We start from the raw sequence: 22,837 nt of genomic DNA, 5'->3' as shown, positions 1-22,837 counted from the left end.
CCCTTTACGTAGTAAGGTGCCGCCTCGCACCTTGTACCTGTTGGTTCGATCAAAACAACTCTATCCATCATTTTACCCTTTTGCCTCTGTCATTGGGATGGGTCGGCCTGTTCCATGTTATCTGTGGAATGTTCCCGTATGGTATGTCTTGGTACCATGTTTATACTGTAACTATGCTAAATGAATATGTATTTCTGCAACATCAGCCCTTTCCTTGCCAGCTTCTGTGAGCAGGGCCTGCCTCTTGCTCACAGCTTAACTTTGCTTTTTATGCTAGCAAAGTCTTGACCATTACTTTAGTTTGGTTCAGGCCTCATACTGGGCCTTCATTAGGCCTTTACTATGTTGCCTTCACTTACTACAAGGAGTACTTGTGGCACCTTAGAGACTAACAAATTTATTAGAGCATAAGCTTTCGTGGACTACAGCCCACTGCATCCGAAGAAGTGGGCTGTAGTCCACGAAAGCTTATGCTCTAATAAATTTGTTAGTCTCTAAGGTGCCACAAGTACTCCTGTTCTTCTTTTTATAGTTTGAAGGCTTGATTTTCACTACATGTTAATCTTTGCTGGACTAATGATATGAATCCTTGGGCAACCCTAGCTGGGATTCCTACTCCTTAGGTTAACCACTGGGTGGTGGGATGCTGTTCATATTACTGTATGATGGTTTCTTCCTGGATGATTGCGATTACTAACAATTGACCTGCAACAGAGTCTGATGGCAGCTGGCTGGGCAGGTGAGGAGATGAGTGAAAAACAGTTGTCTTTGTAACTATGTTGTGAGCGGTGTTATTCTGGAGAATGAGGAGGGGATGGAAGAAAAGCCTGCCATTAACTCTATCATGTGGATGGATAATTAATGAGGCAATGCTTGAATAGAGGAATGATAGGCTTCTCAATCTAAAGAGACTGAGAATTACTGTGGTAACTCACTTAACCAAACTGATTGTGTTTGGGGCATGAGTAGAAAGGCATGCTGATGATTTACGGTATTGGACTCCATTACTGTGTTTACAGAGTTTTTTTTTAACATGAGTATGGTTGGAGTTTAAATAGGTCTAAACAGTGTGAGTTTGGGTGGGAGCACACATCTGTCTTGACCTTTCCCTATTTGTACATGTCAGGGGATGGAAACCAACGGAGGACCTGCATGTTCTGCTTCCTTGTCAAAAGAGAATAAAATGTCTTTTAGCATATGGGGGAAGCTAACTTCCTTTGTTTTCTCATTTCAGTAAAAAGTCCCAAAAGTGGGATGAAATGAACATCCTAGCTACATACCATCCAGCAGGCAAGGACTATGGTTTAATGAAAATAGATGAACCAAGCACTCCCTACCATAGGTAAACTCACTTAAACATTCTTTAATAACTTGAGTATGATGGAATACTTGACTACACCTAAGTAGTTTAGCAGCATACTTAACCTTGTGAATGATACTCTATCTACTTGAACTATAGCTGATTGCATGACAGGCTTCAGGTAGTCCATCTGAATTTTAAGTGATGAGTTAGTGATATATTGGATGAGACAACAGTAACTTAGTGTACATTTGAAGTATCTTACATATTTTAAACAAAGGCTTATGCTGAATATTTTGTAGCATTTTGAATGGGGATAAACTGATTTTGAGGAGCTTTAAATGTTTTAAGGTTTACACATTTTTGGAGTTCTATCTGTAGATTACACCGCAGGGTCTTGCAATGAATAGGCTTAGGCCTAGTCTTCACTTACCGGCTGGTCCGGCGGCACGCCATCGATGTTCTGGGATCGATTTATCGCGTCTGGTTAAGACGCGATAAATCGATCCCGGATCGATCCCGGAAGTGCTTACAGTCGGCGCCGGTACTCCAGCTCGCCGAGAGGAGTACGCGGCGTCGACGGGGGGGAGACTTCCGGCCGCGTCTGGACCGCGGTAAGTCCGGAGTAAGGTACTTCGAATTCAGCTATGTTATTAACGTAGCTGAATTTGCGTACCTTAGTCCGAAAATCCGGACTAAGTGTGGACCAGCCCTTAGTATCTGTGTAACAGGAAACAAAACTGTTTGCATCAAAATATTTAAACCAGAAAACAAAAAACCTGGAATTGAGTTTTGAAGGAATAGTTGAACTGAAATAAATAAAGATGTCTAATGTCTGCACTACTGATCAAAATGTTTATCAGAGATAGTTTAGAGTTAATTCTCTTGCATATTTGTCTTTCTAGTATGGTCGGAGAGGATGATGAAGATGCAGTGAGTGATTCAGAATCGAATGAACCCGTAACAGCAGATGTGTTAGCTAAAAAGTAAGTGGTGCTGGCAATAGAATATTGACAAAGTTTTAAAATTGTCTGTCTTCGGAATAATTTCTTGGTTACTGTTTTTAGTAAGAGCTGGATTTTGCCATGACTACTCATGCTGAGTAGTAGCTTCTTATGCAAGTGACACCATTGAAAACAAAACTTCTTGCAGAATAAGTTCGAACTTAACATGAGACTCTAGTTCTAAATGATGGACAAAAGTAACTTTATATATACCAGAAGGTTTTTTTATGTATACCTACAAGCTAAGTACTTAACTGTCATGCGATGTTGATACTCTGCTTCAGCACTTCTTTGTGTACATTTTTGTTAGGTTAGTGGCAGCTGAAGGTAAAGGACCCAAGATTCTAGCTCAAGAAGAAGAGTGCAGGGAGGAGGAGGAAGAGGAAGAGGATGAAGAGTTAACGCCTGAAGAACGAGGTAGGTTTTATTTTTTTCTGTTTTGTTGTTGAATAGTTTGTTTCTTTGAGTAAGAAATGTCTGAAGAGGAGGAGATGTATCATCCATCAGAAAGATGTGGTGATCTGAAAATGGAGAAACAGCTCTCTAGAGGTGACTTAGATTCCTTATTGACTTGGATACTTCCAAGTTTGGTTAGATTAAATTGCAGCTACTAAACTAGTCTGGGAGAAAGTTCATAAAGATCAGGCTCACTTGTCTTGGAGGAGCTCTTGTAAGATGAGGGTATGGGAGTAGTTTCCACAAATGCTAGTGTATTGACCCAGAGATGGTTTTATTTTGGAAGGTTACCCCTTAATCTTCACACCTTTCAGTTGGACTTAATTAGGGCTGTCAAATGATTAAAAAATTAATCACCGTTTTAATAGCACTGTTAAACAATAATAGAATACTATTTATTTAAATATTTGTGGATGTTTTCTACATTTTCAGTTACAACACAATACAAAGTGTATAGTGCTCACTTTATATTGTTTATTACCAATATTTGCAATTAAAACTGTGATTAATCACAACTAATTTTTTAATCAATTTAATTTAATTGCTTGAGTTAACTAAGATTGACAATCCTAGACTTTATTACTAATACCTGTCTATTGCTATCTATATAGCACTTTTACCTCTTAATGTGCATGAAAAGCAGCTATACTTTCCAGCTAATGTAATTCCATGAATCAGCTGGGAGAGGGAGCTAGCAGGGTATCCATAGCGATTCCTCAATAGGTTGTCTCAGGATAGCTTCAAAGCAGACACTACTCTGAATTAACTCAGACTATAGCATTTTAACAGAATGGTTAAGAAGTAAAACATCTTGGGTTTCAAACCCAGGTGTTTGATGATGACTGCAGAGAGGTATTGCTGTTTCTCGTTTTTTCTGGTCCCACTTCTCCACTTCTAGAGGGGTTCTTGGGGCTGCCAAGAAGCAAAGTTTAATATGGTTGTGGTGAATTGTCATACCCTAAGCAGGCACCTATTTCATAGGGGAAAACTATGGCACATGTTCAGAGGCTGGGATCTTGGGGAAGGGTGGAAAGAGGTTTTCTTCTATGTTTGGAAAATATGCCCCTGGTAGCTGCTTCTTGGCAATTAGCCGGCAAGCAAGTTAAGCCAGCTCTAAGGCTTGATCTGCTGGCCTCTGCAGTGATTTGGTCAAGTTGTCTATAGGACTAAAGAGAAGTTAGTCTTGCATCACTTATTCCTTTGAGTTCCCATGTGTTTTTGTTTGGTCCAGATTTAGTCACTTACATTTGGTGAGTAGCAGTCAGTCTTTTAAGACACCCTCAAATCCATTCAGATTTCCTTCTTTTGGGAAGAAACTGACTAAAATACATCAGGATTTTTTTCTTAGTATCACCTCCATAAGTGTTTACAGGCAATTAAGTGGCAACAAATCTAATTCTTAAATTGTTCTTCTTCCCATATTTCCTGGGGCTGTATCTCTAAATCTTCCCAAAACAGAGACGATCCCCTAGTAAGGACATGTGAGGAGTAAGTTGTGCCCCACTCCACTGAGATGACTTATTTTCACTTGGCAAAATTTTTATGGCCACCTTGTTAATTGTTAGTTTGACTAGTAATTAAGAGCACTAAGCTATAGTTTGCTAACACAGAATCCTTCCATAGAGTATTTTAAACGACTTACTTAAAGAAAACATTTTAAATTCAAAACATACAATAACGTAAATGACATAAAGATTACATACACTCTGGGAGAGGTAACTCCTACCTGGCAAACAGTGATATGTTGGAATGTTTCCAAAGAACTAGTGTAAGAATATATCTAAGAATATTTTCCTGCTCTTTCCACAGAAAAAAAGAAACAGTTTGAAATGAAGAGAAAAATGCACTACAACGAAGGACGAAATATCAAATTGGCTAGGCAGCTAATTGCAAAAGAACTACATGGTGAGGAGGAAGATGAGGATGATGACGAAGATCAAGAGATGCACGATGCTGTAGATGTAGAAAACATGAACACAGAAACCCCTGAACCTGGTGAGCAACTAATCGTCAAAGGACTGTTTAAGCATGGTGGTCCTTTGAACTGCCAGAAGTGCAGAAAAGCAAAGGGGTTTACCCTTCTTTTCCACTCCGTTTGTAGCCACAAAGGCTGAGAATATCCCCTTCCCTATGCTATATTTATATAGCATCCATCATTGTAGTATCTAGGCACCATCTTGTCATTTAGGTTCTTAGCTTTAGAAATACACCAAATTGGTATTGTTGATGTCCCAAACCCAGGGGTTCTTCATGGTGACACAATGGACAAGTAAGCCCATGTGTTTCAAACACTTCAGAAGTTCTCTACAGCCAGTCCTACTTCCACTGAGCAAGCTGACCCTTGTTGCAGCAGCTGCCAGTACTTTTACTTAGGTGGGAGCAGGACTTGTACTGATGACTAAAATAAACACTGTAAATAAAATTAAATAAATAAAATTGTAAATTAATGGAGATATCCCATCTCCTAGAACTGGAAGGGACCTTGAAAGGTCATCGAGTCCAGCCCCCTGCCTTCACTAGCAGGACCAAGTACTGATTTTTGCCCCAGATCCTTAAGTGGCCCCCTCGAGGATTGAACTTACAACCCTGGGTTTAGCAGGCCAATACTCAAACCACTGAGCTATCCCCCCCCTTGTAATACCAATATGTATTATTGGGCATGTAGGAGTGTCTCTTTGCACTTGCTTGCCACTCTGCTGCCATACTACCTTGTGGGCTGGCACCACACCTCATACGTACTAATATAGTGTTAGAGTAGAGCAGAGCAGGTCTCTACCTTCTAGCTAAAATCTTCCACTTAACATTACTGCAACTAAGCAGTTAGGACATTGGTATGTGGTTTCCTGTTTTATAAAATGACTTTACATTTCTGTATTTGCACTGAGAGGACCAGCCTCCCTGCCATCTCACCTGCTGGAAGAGTTCTGTGATTTCTAGCTGGGTGCTGTTTATGGAATCTGTTTCAGGGCTCCATTCCTTGTATCAACTTCTGATTAGCAATTTTTTATAAATAGGAAGTTTCATCCCACTTCTAGCTGTTGGGGGTAAGGGGGAGGGAGAGAGTGAGCGAGCACGCTTTCTCTTTCTATCGCTAAACTTCTTGTCTGCACTACTATACCCCTCTGCTCCTTCCCCCCAGACTGTTTTTGGGGTGTCCTCCCCATTAAGAATTATAGTGCCTACTTTTGCTGCAGCACAGCTCTTTGAAACAGCTTCCGTGGGCATCATGAAATTGAGGTGTGCTCCTCCCCGCCATTTCACTGGTGCTCGCAAGACTGTCGTAGCCATGAATCTGAAGTCTTAACCTTGCTGAGCTGTTGCTTGGCAAAGCTGTGAGTAGCAGAGGCACTAGAGCTGTCGGCAGGCTCTGGAAGGTGCTGCATTAGTTTACATCTAGTTGATATTTGGAAGGTTTTCTTCCCAACAGTATAAACTACAGTCTTTTGTAAAATGAGAAATTCTACAGAAATGGTCTAGGCTCCCACCCTCCCCAGGAAAGGTGACTGGCACTGCTATTTTCAATTCTTGGCTATAAATCACAAATTTTGGTACAAATATGTATTACTGGGGGACTAAAGCTCACAATAACTGCTCCTGGGAAGTCATCTTATATCATTCTCAGACCCACTGATTGTTTAGCTTTCTATGGTACTGCATAGGGCCCTACCAAATTCACGGTTCATTTTCGTCAATTTCACGGTCATAGGATTCAAAAATTCATAACTGTCATGATTTCAGCCATTTAAATCTGAAATTTCATGGTGTTGTAGTTGTAGGGGGTCCTGATCCAAAAAGAAGTTGTGGGGGGACACGGGGGCTGGGGGGGGCACGAAGTTATTATAGGGGGTTTGCGGTACTGCTACCCTTCCTTCTGCATTGCTGCTGGCGGCGGTGCTGCCATCAGAGCTGGGCAGCTGGAGAGCGGCAGCTGCAGGCTGGGAGTCCAGCTCTGAATGCAGAGCCGCCACCAGCAGCAGTCTGAAGTAAGGATGGTGTGGTATGGTATTGCCACTCTTACTTCTGTGCTGCTGCCCACAGAGCTGGGCCCTCAGTCAGCAGCTGCCACTGTCTGGCCACCCAGCTCTGAAGGCACCAACGCAGAAGTAAGGGTGGCAATACCATACCATGCCAGCCTTACTTCTGTGCTGCTGCTGGCCATGGCTGTGCCTTCAGAGCTGGGCTCCTGGCCTCCAGCCGTCCAGGTCTGAAGTCAGCGCAGAAGTAAGGGTGACACTACCTCAGCCCCCCTAAAATAGCCTTGTGACCCCCCTGCAACTCCCTTTTGGGTCAGGACCTCCAATTTGAGAAACACTGGTCTCCCCCGTGAAATCTGTATAGTACTGGGTAAAAGCACACAAAAGACCAGATTTCACGGGGGAGACCAGATTGCACGATCCGTGACGCGTTTTTCATGGCTGTAAATTTGGTAGGGCCCTAGTAATGCATAATCCTAAGCCATATAATGGCTATTTACTAGAGCTTCACTCTCCAGGGGAAAGGAGGACACGAATAGGCATCTTTATGGCCTTTCTCCGTGGCTTGAAGCTGCCATCTTCTTTCTGCTCCCTGCTATAAAGCAGGGAGGCAGCTCCGCTCCCCAGCTGCGCTCTCCAGGGGAAAGAAGGGCACGCCTTTGCAGCATTTTTCCATCTCTGCTGTTTGACATCACTCCATCCTGCTTCATAATCTGATTTCTGAGCTGCATCTGGTAATTATCAATTCTTGACTGACTGCTTGTGCCCAATTAACTGTATACGTTTCTAACACTTTATTTACCAGCTTACCAGTCCAGTAACTCTTAACTATTTCAGCTTGTTTTCCTTTTTGTGAACTTGTTGCTTAACTTTCTGCAGTTTAGTTTATTCTTTCATTTATATCACTTTGCCTAATCAGTGAAATACTTCATCACCTTTTAATCTCTACGTAATAGGCTGAATATCTGATTCACTTTTGCTCCGTTTGCCTAATTATTTTTCTCTTGAAAATCCAATAACTCTTCATTTTTATCTTTGCTGGTGGATTGAAAGTTCTCCCTTGAGTAACTGATTATATGTATAGTTTTTGGGGGAGCAGGAATGATAAAAGGGGAATGAACTTTAAGCCAACCTGTGTTAGTAAATGTCTTGTCCCTGTCTTAAATTCCTACCAGCCTTCTGAAAATTGTCTGCAATAAGGCTAATGTTAAGAGAACTGACAGCTCTCAACTAGGCTTTCAGATTTAATAGGTCCACAGCCAGGCAACAACTCTTGGTTATTCTTTAAGTGATTGTGGACATATACATTCAACTGTAGGCATGTACTCAATGCACTTGAGTTGGCGATTTTGCCAGCAGTACCACAGAGTGGCGCACATGCCCAAACTCTCCTCCTGTGTTGAGCTGAGGACATAAAAGGGGCATTGTCTCCACTTCTCTCTGTTCCGTCTTACTGCCTATGGGGAGAGTAGCAGCTCCCCGTAGCTATTTAGCTTTGGTTCACTAGCCTCTCCAAAGAGTTCTTCTCCCTTTATATAGTTCTAGTTAAATTTAGTCTAGTATAGTTTAAGGTAGTTAGATAGTATGTTGTTTCAGGAACTGATTAATTTAACATGAAAAAATATCCAGGGTTTAAGCAATGTGCCACTTGCAGGACCATGATCCCTGTCACAGGTAGGTACAAAATCTGCTTAATTTGTCAAGGTGGGGGAGATCTTCACTTCGTACCTCCTTCCATACCACAACAAAGAAAGAGAAGTCTTCTTCGGAGCTGGACCCTGACCACAAGAGGACAGACTCTCCATTTACAAAACGTGCACAGCTTTGAGACCAAAATTCAGAGAGAAACGCCACTCTTCATCATCCCAAGTGGCTTCCTCGAAGTGCTGTTAGCTTCCATCAGCTGAGTCTCACAGACAAAGTCCCACTCTTCATCTCTCAGACAAGCCTCCAGTAAATGCTCTGGTGACTTGAGGTCTGGTTGCAGGCACCATTGCTCACCAGGACCATCGAGACTGGTGTCTTCACTATTGCCATTGGCTCTGGCACTGTCGGCTCAGGTGGCTGAAAAATTACCTCTTTGGTGCAGTCAACTTCGCTGGCCTTCTTTGCAGTGATGGACCTCTTATGTTTGCAGGTATCAGACTCACCCTTGTTACAGCATCCGTCACCAGTGGTCTCTGTGTCTGCACAGTCCGTGTTTACCAGCATGGCTTCATCTCTTTCACTGGCTTCTTCATTCTTTCCCAGCACCATTGGCACCAACCTGTCTGTCTGCATTTCAGCTGCCTTGACCACTTTGAGCTCCCTCGGCACTTCCTTTGTGTCAGTGCCATTAGAGCAGCACCAAGAGCTCCATGACCACCTCTTGTGTTTACTGAGGAGAGTTACATCTTCTCTTTGGACTTGGGCCACAAGAAACCAGTGTCTCCTCTGAGGTCTCCTAAGTCACATTGCAGACCTCTCTCCTGGGATACCAAATCTAAAAGTTATGATTGGCTGTCTTACAAGGAGTCCCTGGTGTAGCATCCACCACATTGGGCAGTATGAAGTGTAGAATATCCCCAAGAGAATAGCCGTACTGGGCATCTTGGTCTACTCCAGTAGGGTCTAGACCTCCACCAGAGTTTAAAAGGAGGTCACCTTCACCCATACCAGGGACCTCTAGGGAAGCCCCTTCTACCATTCCTTGGCCTCCTCCCTTGTTGGAACCTACAAAAGACAGGGCAATACTAGAGGAACCTCTAGATGTTCTCTCCCTGCTCCCCCACCAAATATTTCATCTTCTCCAGAAGAGGCTGTCACCCAGAAGTCAACATCTGTTTTTCTTCTGGAGGATTTTAAAGTGTTCCAGGACCTTATGAGAAGGGTGGCCACATCTCTGGGAGTGTGGACAGAGCTTGCAAAAAATAACTGACCCTGGTAGCTAGATATCTTACAGAGCCGTGCCCCGGGAAGGGTCACCCTTTCCAGCCTTGCTGGAACTGGCCAAAACCCTCCAGCAAATGTCAGCCGCTGTCCCACCCACTGCCAAATAAGCGGACAGAGGCTATCACGTTCCTTAGCAAAACTTCAGTTATTTCTTTGCCCACCTGATTAGACTCTCTCATGGTCATGGCTGCTAATGAGTATGGCCCAGAGCCACTCTAAAGTTAGGGATTTTAAAAGGCTGGACTTAATTGACAGGAAGGCTTGCACCACAGCCAATCTTCAGAAGAGTGTCAAATTACCAGGCACTGTTGTTTTAAATACACCTTTGCTAATTGGTCAGCGGTCTCCAAATTTGCAGACAGATTGCCTGAGGAGTACTGAGGACAGCTCTTGGCCATAGTTTCTGAAGGAAACTTCGCTACCTGTTCATCACTTCAAGTGGCCATCAACATTGCTGACACTGCCTCATGCTCCATGGCTGCAGCTATCTTAATTGAAGGCTCTTGTCTGCAGCCTCTTGTGTCCTGAGGAAGCTGCAAAATACAATAGAAGACTTATCCTTCAAACTGTTTTCCCAGACAACTGGTGACTCCATGCGCCCCTTAAAAGATTTCTGTGCCACCCTTCTTTTAGTGGGAGTTTACACCACAGTAACAAAGAGGAAACAGTTTAAACCTCAGTTGTACTACAGAGCCTTGTATCCGCAGAGGTCTCAGACATCTTCAAAAGAAGGCCTAAGCCTCCTAGATGTTGCTAGTCAGCATCAGCCACAGTGGGCCCTTCTCATCAGACGACTTCCGCTTTCAAGCAGCTGTTTTGACTGCTCGATCAAGGATAACACACTGACCATATCTCACCTCCCTCCCTATGTAAAGGAGGGACATGTCATCCAGTTCAGCTCCAAAAATGGAAACTAGGACAGATTACAAAGGATGAATATAGGCAAACAACACAGGAATGCAGGGGCAAGATTAGAAAGGCAAAGGCACAAAATGAGCTTAAACTAGCTACAGGAATAAAGGGAAACAAGAAGACTTTTTATCAATACATTAGAAGCAAGAGGAAGACCAAAGACAGGGTAGGCCCACTGCTTAGTGAAGAGGGAGAAACAGTAACAGGAAACTTGGAAATGGCAGAGATGCTTAATGACTTCTTTGTTTTGGTCTTCACCGAGAAGTCTGAAGGAATGCCTAACATAGTGAATGCTAATAGGAAGGGGGTAGGTTTAGCAGATAAAATAAAAAAAGAACAAGTTAAAAATCACTTAGAAAAGTTAGATGCCTGCAAGTCACCAGGGCCTGATGAAATGCATCCTAGAATACTCAAGGAGCTAATAGAGGAGGTATCTGAGCCTCTAGCTATTATCTTTGGAAAATCATGGGAGACGGGAGAGATTCCAGAAGACTGGAAAAGGGCAAATATAGTGCCCATCTATAAAAAGGGAAATAAAAACAACCCAGGAAACTACAGACCAGTTAGTTTAACTTCTGTGCCAGGGAAGATAATGGAGCAAGTAATTAAGGAAATCATCTGCAAACACTTGGAAGGTGGTAAGGTGATAGGGAACAGCCAGCATGGATTTGTGAAGAACAAATCATGTCAAACCAATCTGATAGCTTTCTTTGATAGGTTAATGAGCCTTGTGGATAAGGGTGAAGCTGTGGATGTGGTATACCTAGACTTTAGTAAGGCATTTGATACGGTCTCGCATGATATTCTTATCGATAAACTAGGCAAATACAATTTAGATGGGGCTACTATAAGGTGGGTGCATAACTGGCTGGATAACCATACTCAGAGAGTTGTTATTAATGGTTCCCAATCCTGCTGGAAAGGCGTAACGAGTGGGGTACCGCAGGGGTCTGTTTTGGGACTGGCTCTGTTCAATATCTTCATCAACGACTTAGATATTGGCATAGCAAGTACGCTTAAGTTTGCAGATGATACCAAACTGGGAGGGATTGCAACTGCTTTGGAGGACAGGATCATAATTCAAAATGATCTGGACAAATTGGAGAAATGGTCTGAGGTAAACAGGATGAAGTTTAACAAAGACAAATGCAAAGTGCTCCACTTAGGAAGAAAAAGTCAGTTTCACACATACAGAATGGGAAGAGACTATCTAGGAAGGAGTACGGCAGAAAGGGATCTAGGGGTTATAGTGGACCACAAGCTAAATATGAGTCAACAGTGTGATGCTGTTGCAAAAAAAGCAAACATGATTCTGGGATGTATTAACAGGTGTGTTGTGAGCAAGACACGAGAAGTCATTCTTCCGCTCTACTCTGCTCTGGTTAGGCCTCAGCTGGAGTATTGTGTCCAGTTCTGGGCGCCACATTTTAAAAAAGATGTGGAGAAATTGGAAAGGGTCCAGAGAAGAGCAACAAGAATGATTAAAGGTCTTGAGAACATGATCTATGAAGGAAGGCTGAAAATTGGGTTTGTTTAGTTTGGAAAAGAGAAGACTGAGAGGGGACATGATAGCAGTTTTCAGGTATTTAAAAGGGTGTCATAAGGAGGAGGGAGAAAACTTGTTCACCTTAGCCTCTAAGGATAGAACAAGAAGCAATGGGCTTAAACTGCAGCAAGGGAGGTCTAGGTTGGACATTAGGAAAAAGTTCCTAACTGTCAGGGTGGTTAAACACTGGAATAAATTGCCTAGGGAGGTTGTGGCATCTCCATCTCTGGAGATATTTAAGAGTAGGTTAGATAAATGTCTATCAGGGATGGTCTAGACAGTATTTGGTCCTGCCATGCGGGCAGGGGACTGGACTCGATGACCTCTCGAGGTCCCTTCCAGTCCTAGAATCTATGAATCCCTCCTGTCCCTTACCATGGGCCTATCTCACAAGACTGTATTGCTTCAGGAAGTGCAGTCTCTTTTAGAATTGGGAATAATAGGAGTTCCCTACTAACACAGAGGGAAAGGTGTCTGTTCCTGGTACTTCCTGATTTCCTGGTCTTCAACCCATTATAGTTCTACAAAAATTCAACTGGTTCATTAAGATAAATAAGTTCAGGATGATCACCCTTGCTTCCATTATCCCTTCCTGAGTGGTTGGAAAATGGTATGCTGCCCGTGATTTGTAGGAGACTTCTATTTTTGTGTGGCAATACATCCTTGCCACAAGAAGTATCTTTGCCACTCCCAGTACACAGTGCTTCCCTTAGGGTTATCATTGGCCTGAAGGATGTTCATAAGTGTGTGGTGGTGGTAGTACAGTTCTACAGACTTCATCCTTGCATTTCACCAGCTTTGTTAGTCTCCTGGCTTTAGACAGGCTGTTCAGTTGGGTAACTGGTCATTATTTATTAGATTAGATCTTTCTGGAACTCAATCAAAGTGCTATTGATCTTATTCCCAAGGCTGCATCTTTGGACTCATAAGAGTGTTTCACAACTCTTTTGGATCAGGATCCAAATAGCTGCAGAAGAGTGCCCACATTGATGTCTTTCTAAAAAATCTGCTCTAGTTCAGCTGCAAGTTGTTAGGCTCCATAGCGTACAAATATTAGGCTTACATAGCAAGGAAGGCTAACGTCTTCCATTGCTGGATTTACTGGGTGAAATTCTGTGGCCTGTTATATGGGAGGTAAGACTACGTTTCATAGTAATTACTTATGGGCTTAAAATCTGAGTCCGTATAATAAAGTCTCCACCCAAAGTTTCTGATAAGGCATCTTCTGTTTTGGCTAGTAAGGAAACTGATACATCCTGTACTTTTTCCTGTGTTGGCTTTTAGTCAAATTTCTGTTAAGCCTGTGGCTTTTCTTAATTCACATTATACCAGTGAGAGTCTGTTGATGAGGTTTCTCATTCATCTGTCATATCTCTGAGATGGCATATAGATCTAGCAGAGTCTTCTAATTTTTTCTCTTCTCCCATGGTGTGTAAGCCTGGGGTATCTCTTACTCTCTTGGGGGAATGATTTGGCTGTCTAAAGTCTCTATCTTAGGAAGCTGATTCAGTTATATTTGGGTGTGAAGATCTGGACTTTTCATCTGTGCTTTTGTGAAAAAGCTGAGTAAAACAGTGTCTTCAGCATTTCCTCTTGGTTAGGACTCCAGGGAGTGGCAGAGTCCATTGGCAAACATGTGACATTATGTTCATGACTATCCCATCCTCCCTTTTTTATACCACTCCCACCCTATGCTCTCTTCCTTCTGTTTTATCCTGAGACTAATGAGTTTTAACCCTACCTGTCCAGTGTCCTTTTTCTGCATTGTCAAAAGGTGAGGCAAGTGTGTCACCAGAACTGAGGTCTTAAAGGGATATTGGTCTTACTCAAGCTCCATCCCAGGTCCTGCTAATTGAAGAGTGGCCCTTGTCAATTATAGGCTTGACTGACTCAGGGTCCAAAATACTCATACCAGAGATAAAATGGGAAAACCGCAGTTGTGCTGTGTGCCCTCTGAAATCTCCCCTCTGCAGATCAGAGTCTTGGATAGAACTGGGTGCCATATAGGAAGCTCCCAATGCAATTGTTCATTGATTTTTTTTCCCTCTAGAAACAATAGGGCCCCTAGTTACGCTTTTGTCCTTGCTGAGGTTTATAGCCTGGGCTCTGAGTTTGGGCTCCAGTTCTCACTGGTCTGTTTACATCTGCTACACAACCTAGGCTTATTTCCACAAGGCTTAGGTGGGATACCAGTCCGATTGTTCCTGTCTTTGAAAGGGGAGATCATCTTGGCCTGGATTGCTGTGGTCTAATTAGCCTGGCATATTTGGCTGGCAAGCTTTAGGTGCCTAAACTGGCCCTCCTCAGAGGAGGCATTGTCACTTTTCTGTGAAGGACTGTCTGGTTTGTTTTACTCTGCTCGGTCTACAGTAGACCACTGTATTGTTTTGAGTAACCTATTAAGCACGGGCAACTTTATTTTATAGATCTAAAATCTGCTCAGGACTGAGTCACAAACTTCTATTGTATGGAATTCATGCGGCTGTGGAAAATTTTGTTTAGTGACCGTAGTCAAAGCTTTGCCCTGTAGCAAGGTTTTTTAGGTTAGATGTGGCTGCGTTGGCAGCTTGACTATGGCCTTGGCTACGCTGGCGCTGTACAGCGCTGCAACTTGCTGCGCTCAGGGGTGTGAAAACACCGCCCCCCCCCTCCGAGTGCAACGAGTACAGCGCTGTACAGCCAGTGTAATCAGAGCCTGCAGCGCTGCACGCTGCTCCCCTCGGAGAGGTGGAGAGAGCTCTCGCAGCGCTGGCGGCGCGACTACACTCGCGCTTCACAGCGCTGTCGTGGCAGCGCTGTCGTGGCAGCACTGTGAAGTCCCGAGTGTAGCCAAGGCCTAATCCTTTTCCTGTAGCAAGGGGGTCAGGGCGGGGAGCCTGTCTTTTTTTTAAACTTCACATCAACTCCACAAAGGATCATATCACTCCCCCATTTGATTGTTCAAAAGACTTTATCCTTGTATCTTAGACTCCATTTGGAGGCTGTTAACACTCCCCTCCCCCCCCCATACCTTTTAAGTTGGGCTCTTCAAATCATTTATCAAAGACAAATGTCCTTATTCTTGGTTCTAAGTTTCCTTGTTTGTTCTAGCCACTAGACAGTTTCTTTGAACCAATTAATGCTTATTTAGGACTGCATTCTGCTAAGGTGGTAAGTGGGAAGCACTGTTTCTTGGTATTTTCTTAAGCCCTCTGGGATTTGCAAGATGGTGTTACAGTTACTTATGGGGTTGGATTAAGATAATTCTTTTGATGTATTGTGTGTGTTTAATGCAAAAGTTTCTTCCATAATATTGTGTGGAGCTGAAATTTGGGTGTGTCTGATTCAGAAATCCTTTAAGGAAAATTTTAGAAGTCATGGGTGATGTGCTAGTTTCTTTAATTCATATAGCATGGTGAGGCTGAAATAGCAATTGAGGGCACATGTTAATTGTAACTATACTTATGCAGCCTTTCACTGTAGTACTGTGCTGCTTCATTGCAAAACTCTATATAGTAGGTCCACCCAGGATTGAGCTAAAAAGTGATGAGTATGCCTATGTTTCAGGAATCGTGTATCTTGGGCTCTGCAAATGAGTAGCTTCTAAGAAATTTTATAGGATATATCAGGGTCCCACATAGTGCAGCAAAGATCGTGTGTTCTCACGTGCTGTGTATGTGCTAAGAGGTGCGTTTTTTTTCAGCATTTTAGGATGAAAATAAAGTGAACTATTTGGGAGGGTTTTGGTAGTGGCTGAGGTCCCAGAAAAGGGAGGAGGGATAGCTCAGTGGCTTGAGCATTGGCCTGCTAAACCCAAGGTTGTGAGCTCAACAAAAATCAGGCAAAAATCCTGCTAGTGAAGGCAGGGGGCTGGACTCGATGACCTTTCGGGGTCCCTTCCAGCTCTGTGAGATAGGTATATCTCCACATGTTATTTTTGTGTTATAAAAAAATGCAGGTTGCGGAGGGTATGTCTACGCTGCAACGTAAGCCCAGGGTTAGTAGAACTTGAGTTAACAGACCCTGGGCTCGTTAACCTAGGTCTTGATAATCTACACTCATTTGCTGCTTTTACACTGCAAAGTAAAATGGCTTGAACCTGGGTCCTGGCTTGACCTGGGTCGGACCCTCCTCGCTGATGGGGTCCTGGAACCCTGGATTAGCACAATTTGTATGTAGATGGAAGGGGGCGGGGTAGGCTTGAGTCTGAGTTCAAACCCTAGACTTACATTGCAGTGTAGACATATCCTGAGTCAAATATGTTTCAGGGTTGCCAAATGTTACCTCTGCTTTGTGGCAACAGAGGAAGGCCTTGTGAGTGCATGTGGTTCAAACCATGAATATTTAAATCTGTTTTGTAATCTCTCTCCTTTTTTCTGTTATACAGCACATGCTACTAGTGACCAGTTGGAGAATAGAGCGCACATCATAGAAGAAATCTGTCCAGAACTGTAACTGCTTGTCAAAGCTACAAACTTATACAGTGCTTCATGGTTTTGCGAATCTTAAGTATTGAGAGGCATATCAGTTATAGTGTTGTATTGCCAAGAATGTTAACTTTACAGACTCTTATATTAGGCAGAAAAGCTGCCTGACTGGTTATTCTTGTGCCTAGTATTTCATGGAGAGTACTGCTTCATAATCCATCAAACCAGAAATTTGAGACAAATTAACTTGCATAGCATATTGTCACTCCACATGCTTTAAAACATACAAAAAATCAGTATCTTTAGTTTTGTTGATTATTTATTTGACACTGTTCTAGATGTGGTATCTCTTGTAGTAGAAGGGTTTTGGAATTCAAGAGCCAAACAGTACAGTAAATTACAGGTTGATATGTATTATCAGGTGAATTTAGCAGTTAAAAAGGGATTATTTTAGTAGTGTAACTTTTTGTAGAATTTTTCTGACCTGTTAATCTAGATGTCAGTATGTCATGACTCCTATTTTCTCAATCTTTATAAGAGAAGAGCTGAATTATTTTTGTGGTTTAAAAAGAAATCTGTTTGGAATAGGTTACTAGTTCCTGATTAAGACAACACTAACAACTGGTGGGATATTTGTACACTAGAGATGTGCAGACATTGATTTTGCATCTAATTGTGATGATCTCTTCCCTTGGGGATAGATGGGTTTTGGAACTTTCCTTATTTATCTGTTCCGATCTCAAAACTTCTCTCCAATATTTTCCACTTCAGGCCCCCCAAACGTCACTCTCTACTGATTCCCTTAAGATCTGCCTTAGAATTCTTTGCACCTTCTGACTTGCTGTGACATGAACTTATGCTGCTAGCATCTGAGGATAAGTAGTTGTGTGAGCAAATCTACTTCAGTACTATGGAGATGGAATGGCGTAGCTTTGTATCGTGCCAGCCTTCCACTCCACCTAGGTAACTGCTGATGACCTCATTCCTTCTTGGGACTTGTGATCTGTATATTGAAAACCACTGGTCTAGAAATTTCCCGATCCAGTGTAACTTGCAGCAGCTGCTCTTGTAAGATGAAGGCTGTTTGGAAGAACAGAAGGGAGGTTGTCATATAATGTCTAATTTACGTGCTGTTAACAGTGTGGTTCTATAGCCCGGATGGAGAGAGAGTTCTGAACCTGCAGTTTACTGTAAACAAGAACATCCCCCTCAAAAGATCTTGACTATGGTGTGGATGTACTAGTATTCAGAGTAGCACTTGGTTTTATTCGCAAATGAAGTACACTTAAAGCTGTGGGTTGGTCATGGAATATTTTGTATTCAATTATGTCTGTATTTCTCTTAAATTTGAACTAAATTTGATACGTTCCAAAAGTCCATAATTATACGGACCTATTTTAAAATGACTTCCTGTCCACTGTATTTGTGAAGTCTGAATAAAAGAATGAAAAAGTGACTTTACAATTATTTTGAACTCACGTGTGAGCTTTTCTGAAACACTAGAATGCCATATTTATCTCTGGAAAAATATAATCACCTGGAATGTTTCAGTAGACTGAATCTTCTGCCAAAAGTGTGCAGGTGAGCTATACCAAATTAGTGTGTGGATTCCTAAGTCTCTGGTTAATGTTCCGTTTTGTAGATAGCTATGTTACCAGCTCTTGTAATATTTAGTATTTCTTAGCCCCAGCTCCTGGATTTGTGTGATTAGTGAGAATTTCAAGTTTCATTATTGATTAATAAAAAAAAATTCTAGCCCTTATGGTTGCGGAGTAAAAATTTGAAAACGTGAATCCTAAAGGCTCAATCATGAAAAGGCAAACAAAAACCTCATAATCTGGTTTGATTTCTGGCTAAAATTGTCTTTTCCATTAATTGGAAGTAAGGAGAGATTGAGTGATGCATCTGTTTTTGCTTGATTATATGAAAAATAGTTGCTTTATTTGCTACTGTTTTTCCAGTCAGTCTTTTTTCTTTTTTTTAAAAGATCATGTTATAATTGCAAGAATATTGATTGAATCTTGATTCTGGTCACTTTTGGCTCAATCCTGAGAGATGCTGGGGCTCCCATGAGAGGTGAGGTAATTAGTGGGAGCTGACATCCATTAGCTTGATTAACTTCAGGAGTTGAAGGGTACATAGCACTCAAGGATTAGAACTGCTCCAGTTCTCTTGACAGATGAGAATTTTTAGCATCCGTTTATATAAGAAAGCACTAACTGTTAGACACCTGTGTCCATGAAGGATGGCGTTCCCTTCCTTCCCCTCTCCTCTCCTCCCACTGCCAAAACAAGAGCCAGGATGCGTCTGTTCTTTGCTGTGTTTGTCTTCCTAAATGTGGCAGTTTATATTGTTGGTTTGCTAGATTTACAGGGCTGCTCTGTGGATGGGTTGACATTACTTACGAACACATTGTCCAGTTACAAGAAAGGAGCTTAAACAGCTGCTGAATGGTGTTGACTCACTCCATAGCAGTGAAGCTACAGTTTCAATGTTGCATGTGCTGTCTATCATTCAGTGTCAAACATGGCAGTTTCTATAGACTAGTTTGGGCCAAAAAGTGAGCAGTTTAAGCCACTTGTTCTCTTTTGTCGTCTCTTCCCCCCCCCCCCCCCCCGTCCCCTTTCCATTCTTGCTTGTACAGAATTGCATTTACAGTTAATGCCCCAAGGAGGTGCTGCTGTTAGCATCCTCAGTCCTACCTGGGAAGGATTTTATTTATATACACACATTGTTTTCTTTTCAGTAAACAAAGGTAGATCCTAAAAAGAATCTGTTTTCCATGACAAGCCATAAAACACCAGGTATGGGTGGGCTGTGCCAGCTTGGTGGATGGGTTATCTTGAATTGCTGATGCACCCCTAGCTTTCGTTAACTTCGAGCAACTTGTTGTTTTGGGTTCATAGGCCCTTCGATGACTAAGGGCTCTTCAAAAACAAGCTATGCATGATCTCCCTGATATCTCAATTAGAGATAAATTAAGTACAACTGAAATACAAATCTATCTTTTTCTTAAGTGGGTTTTTATTTGTAAAGAAAATATAATATAGAGGGTCATCTTTAAAACTTGCCATCACTATATAAATATGTGTGTATATTTTCTGTTTTATTGCTGGTGGTTGGTTCATTTCATTTGCTTTAGGCACAACTTGATGTTTCTTAAAAGTAGTTTCAATCTGGAACTGGGATTACTTGGCTTTATCCACACCACTATCTCAAGACATTTTAAAGGCTAAAATTAAGTAAATTTGTTTAAAAACTTGTGATTATTACAATGCAGTATATATAGTTTAAAAAAACTGTACAAGGTACCTGCCATTTGTTGTAAATCTGCCATATTGAAAAATAGCCCACCTTTTGAGAGGTGGGGAAAAGGAAAGAAGTCTCCTTGGCTTATCTAATAGGAAGCAGATAGTAAGATTGCTTATGGACTTGTAATATCATGGTGGTTGTTGGGTGCTGAGTACTGCAATGTGGTGTGTAAAAGCAGAGACAGAATGTTACGACTATTTACTTAGAAACTGGAGAATAGCGGTCCTAAGAAACTGTTCTGCAACACTTTGCATGATAAGTATTTTCTACATTTATTTTTTAAACCTTTTGTTTGTAAAATGAATACAAGATGTCAGTTGCTGGAGAAATAAGTTTCTGTAAATAAACTTTATACTAGACTCTTGTGCAAATAGCATCATTTAAATTGTTCATTAAGAACATTCTTTTGGCTTTAACCCACTGATGGGATTATTTATTGAAAACTGAATTTCTTTTCATAACCTAGTACCTTGTGTTAAACTATTTGATTTGTATAGGTCCTCTTCCTCAAGATATTTTAACCTGTTTTTATAGTTGCTGTTTCATAGTAATTTCTCAAATTTAGTGACTTTTCCCACTTCACAACCAGTCTTAAATGTGAGATGCAAAGTAAATTATACCTGCCACTGCTCCCTTCTAATATTAGGAAAATCAGATTCTGACTTCTAGGGTTTTTTAAAAGAGAAAATTGGCAGGTTTTGTCAGATTTGGGTATCACAGCTGGCTACTGAAATTAATGTTGGAGTTCCACAGATGAGAGGGGGATATTTAGTCCTACTTTATAATTGTGGTGTTGTGTCATTAAAAAAAAACCTCTCTAATAGGGTTACCATAGGTCCGGATTTTCCCGGACATGTCCGGCTTTTTAGGCTCCAAATCCCCGTCCGGGGGGAAATCCCAAAAAGCCGGACATGTCCGGGAAAATCGGGACCGGCGGGGCTGGGCCGGGGGCCGGCGGCCAGCGGTGCTGGGCCGGGAGCTGGGCCGGCGGTGCCGAGCGCCGGTGGTGCCGGGGGTGCCGAGCGCCGGGGGCCGGGGGAGCCGAGCGCCAGTGGTGCCCGGCCAGGGGCTCGGGGGGCGCCAAGCGGGCCGGGGGTGCTCGGCCGGGGACCAGCAGTGCTGGGCGGGCCGGGGATGCTCGGGCCCGGGGCCGGCACCCCAGGGTCCGAGCCGACCCAAGCTGGAGAGGCCGGGGAGGGCCAGACTGGGCCGCGCCTCCTCCCCCCACAACCCCCTTACCTGCTTCAGGCTTCCCGCAAATCAAATGTTCGTGGGAAGCAGGGGAGGGGGCGGAGTTGGGGCGGGGACTTTGGAGAAGGGGCGGAGTTGGGGCGGGGCTGGGGGCGGAGTTGGGGCGGAGCCGGGCCCCGGTGGAGTGTCCTCCTTTTGGAGGCTCAAAATATGGTAACCCTACCTCTAATGACATGGTATCTCACTGAGTTACACCAAACCTGGTGGAGTTATGGTCTGTATGGCAGCTTCTCTGCCATCCCAACAATATGGTAGCCTATGTACATACTTCTGCACCTACCATGCTGCCTAGCTCAACAAGGACAAGTGCAGAGTCCTGCATTTAGGACGGAAGAATCCCATGCACTGCTATAGGCTGGGGACCAAGTGGCTAGACAGCAGTTCTGCAGAAAAGGACCTAGGGGTTACAGTGGACGAGAAGCTGGATATGAGTCAACAGTGTGTCCTTGTTGCCAAGAAAACTAATGGCGTTTTGGGCTGTATAAGTAGGGGCATTGCCAGCAGATGGAGGGACATGATCATTCCCCTCTATTTGAGATTGGTGAGGCCTCATCTGGAATACTGTGTCCAGTTTTGGGCCCCACACTACAAGAAGGATGTGGAAAAATTGGAAAGAGTCCAGCGGAGGGCAACAAAAATGATTAGGGGTCTGGAGCACATGACTTATGAGGAGAGGCTGAGGGAACTGGGATTATTTAGTCTGCAGCAGAGAAGAATGAGGGGGGATTTGATAGCTCCTTTCAACTACCTGAAAGGGGGTTCCAAAGAGAATGGATCTAGACTGTTCTCAGTGGTAGCAGATGACAGAACAAGGAGCAATGGTCTCAAGTTGCAGTGGGGGAGGTCTAGGTTGGATATTAGGAAACACTATTTCACTAGGAGGGTGGTGAAGCACTGGAATGGGTTACCGAGGGAGGTGGTGGAATCTCTTTCCTTAGATGTTTTTAAGGTCAGGCTTGACAAAGCCCTGGCTGGGATGATTTAATTGGGGATTGGTCCTGCTTTGAGCGGGGAGGAGGGGGGGGGCGGGGGTTGGACTAGATGACTTCCTGAGGTCCCTTCCAACCCTGATATTCTATGATTCTATATTGATGCAGGTGAGGAATCTGCCTGGTTATCCTGTAGCATTACAGCTGTTGCTGCCAGCGTGGAGGATTGTGGCCTCCTTCTACCATACTGGATTTTGTTTCCTTAGGCTTTTGTTTCCTTAGGTCATCCTTGGTGTTTGTGGAGTAAACAGTGTGTATGGTAGTCTGCCCCATGGCTGTCAGCCCACTCTGTCACAAGGCATGGCTCGTTAAGATTTTGAAAGTTCTGATACTTGTAGACACACGCAACGCACACGTGCCTAGGCGATATTGAGAGGAAGCCATCCTGGGAATAAGTCTCGTTACTGTGTCCCTATGGGATTGGGGCCATGGGCCTTGCAGAGTGGGTGGGGCAAGGCTCCCCTCTCGCCAGGTCAGTTGGGGTGAACTACCTCTTCCCTCACAGCAGTGCAGACACCAGGCGAAGGTGGCCTGCTGAATCCTCTGGGCCTGAAGAGTGAAGGAGAAACTTAGGCCCTACAATGGGCTAAATTACAACCCAGCTCAGAGGAGGAGAGCTTGGGGGCTCCTGTGTGAGAGGTGACCCAGTACAACGCCAGCTCCAGGTAGAGGGCTCGATTAGTCTCCCAAGCACAGTGTGAGCTGGCCAGGACGCTAGTATGGACTGAGAATCGGGTGAACAGCTAATAAAGTGAG

At 43.3% G+C, this 22,837-nt stretch overlaps 1 protein-coding gene across 2 annotated transcripts in view; it reads left to right on the top strand.

Moving 5' to 3' along the window:
* Positions 1-17,996, top strand: part of PPP1R2 (protein phosphatase 1 regulatory inhibitor subunit 2) — a 30,105-nt gene extending 12,109 nt beyond the window's left edge. For both annotated transcript variants that reach the window (XM_054038962.1, XM_054038961.1), the window contains exons 2-6: positions 1,235-1,342; positions 2,206-2,286; positions 2,615-2,721; positions 4,570-4,755; positions 16,490-17,996. In XM_054038962.1, the coding sequence (XP_053894937.1) occupies positions 1,260-1,342; positions 2,206-2,286; positions 2,615-2,721; positions 4,570-4,755; positions 16,490-16,557 (525 nt within the window). In that variant the 5' untranslated portion in view covers positions 1,235-1,259 and the 3' untranslated portion in view covers positions 16,558-17,996. The remainder of the gene's footprint in view (positions 1-1,234; positions 1,343-2,205; positions 2,287-2,614; positions 2,722-4,569; positions 4,756-16,489) is intronic.
* Positions 17,997-22,837: the final 4,841 nt, after the last annotated feature.

This window comes from Malaclemys terrapin, chromosome 9, assembly GCF_027887155.1.
Source record: "Malaclemys terrapin pileata isolate rMalTer1 chromosome 9, rMalTer1.hap1, whole genome shotgun sequence".
In the NCBI taxonomy this organism is placed as follows: Eukaryota; Metazoa; Chordata; order Testudines; family Emydidae; genus Malaclemys; species Malaclemys terrapin.
Note: the sequence above shows the minus strand (reverse complement) of the source record. Positions and strands in the feature narration are given on the sequence as shown.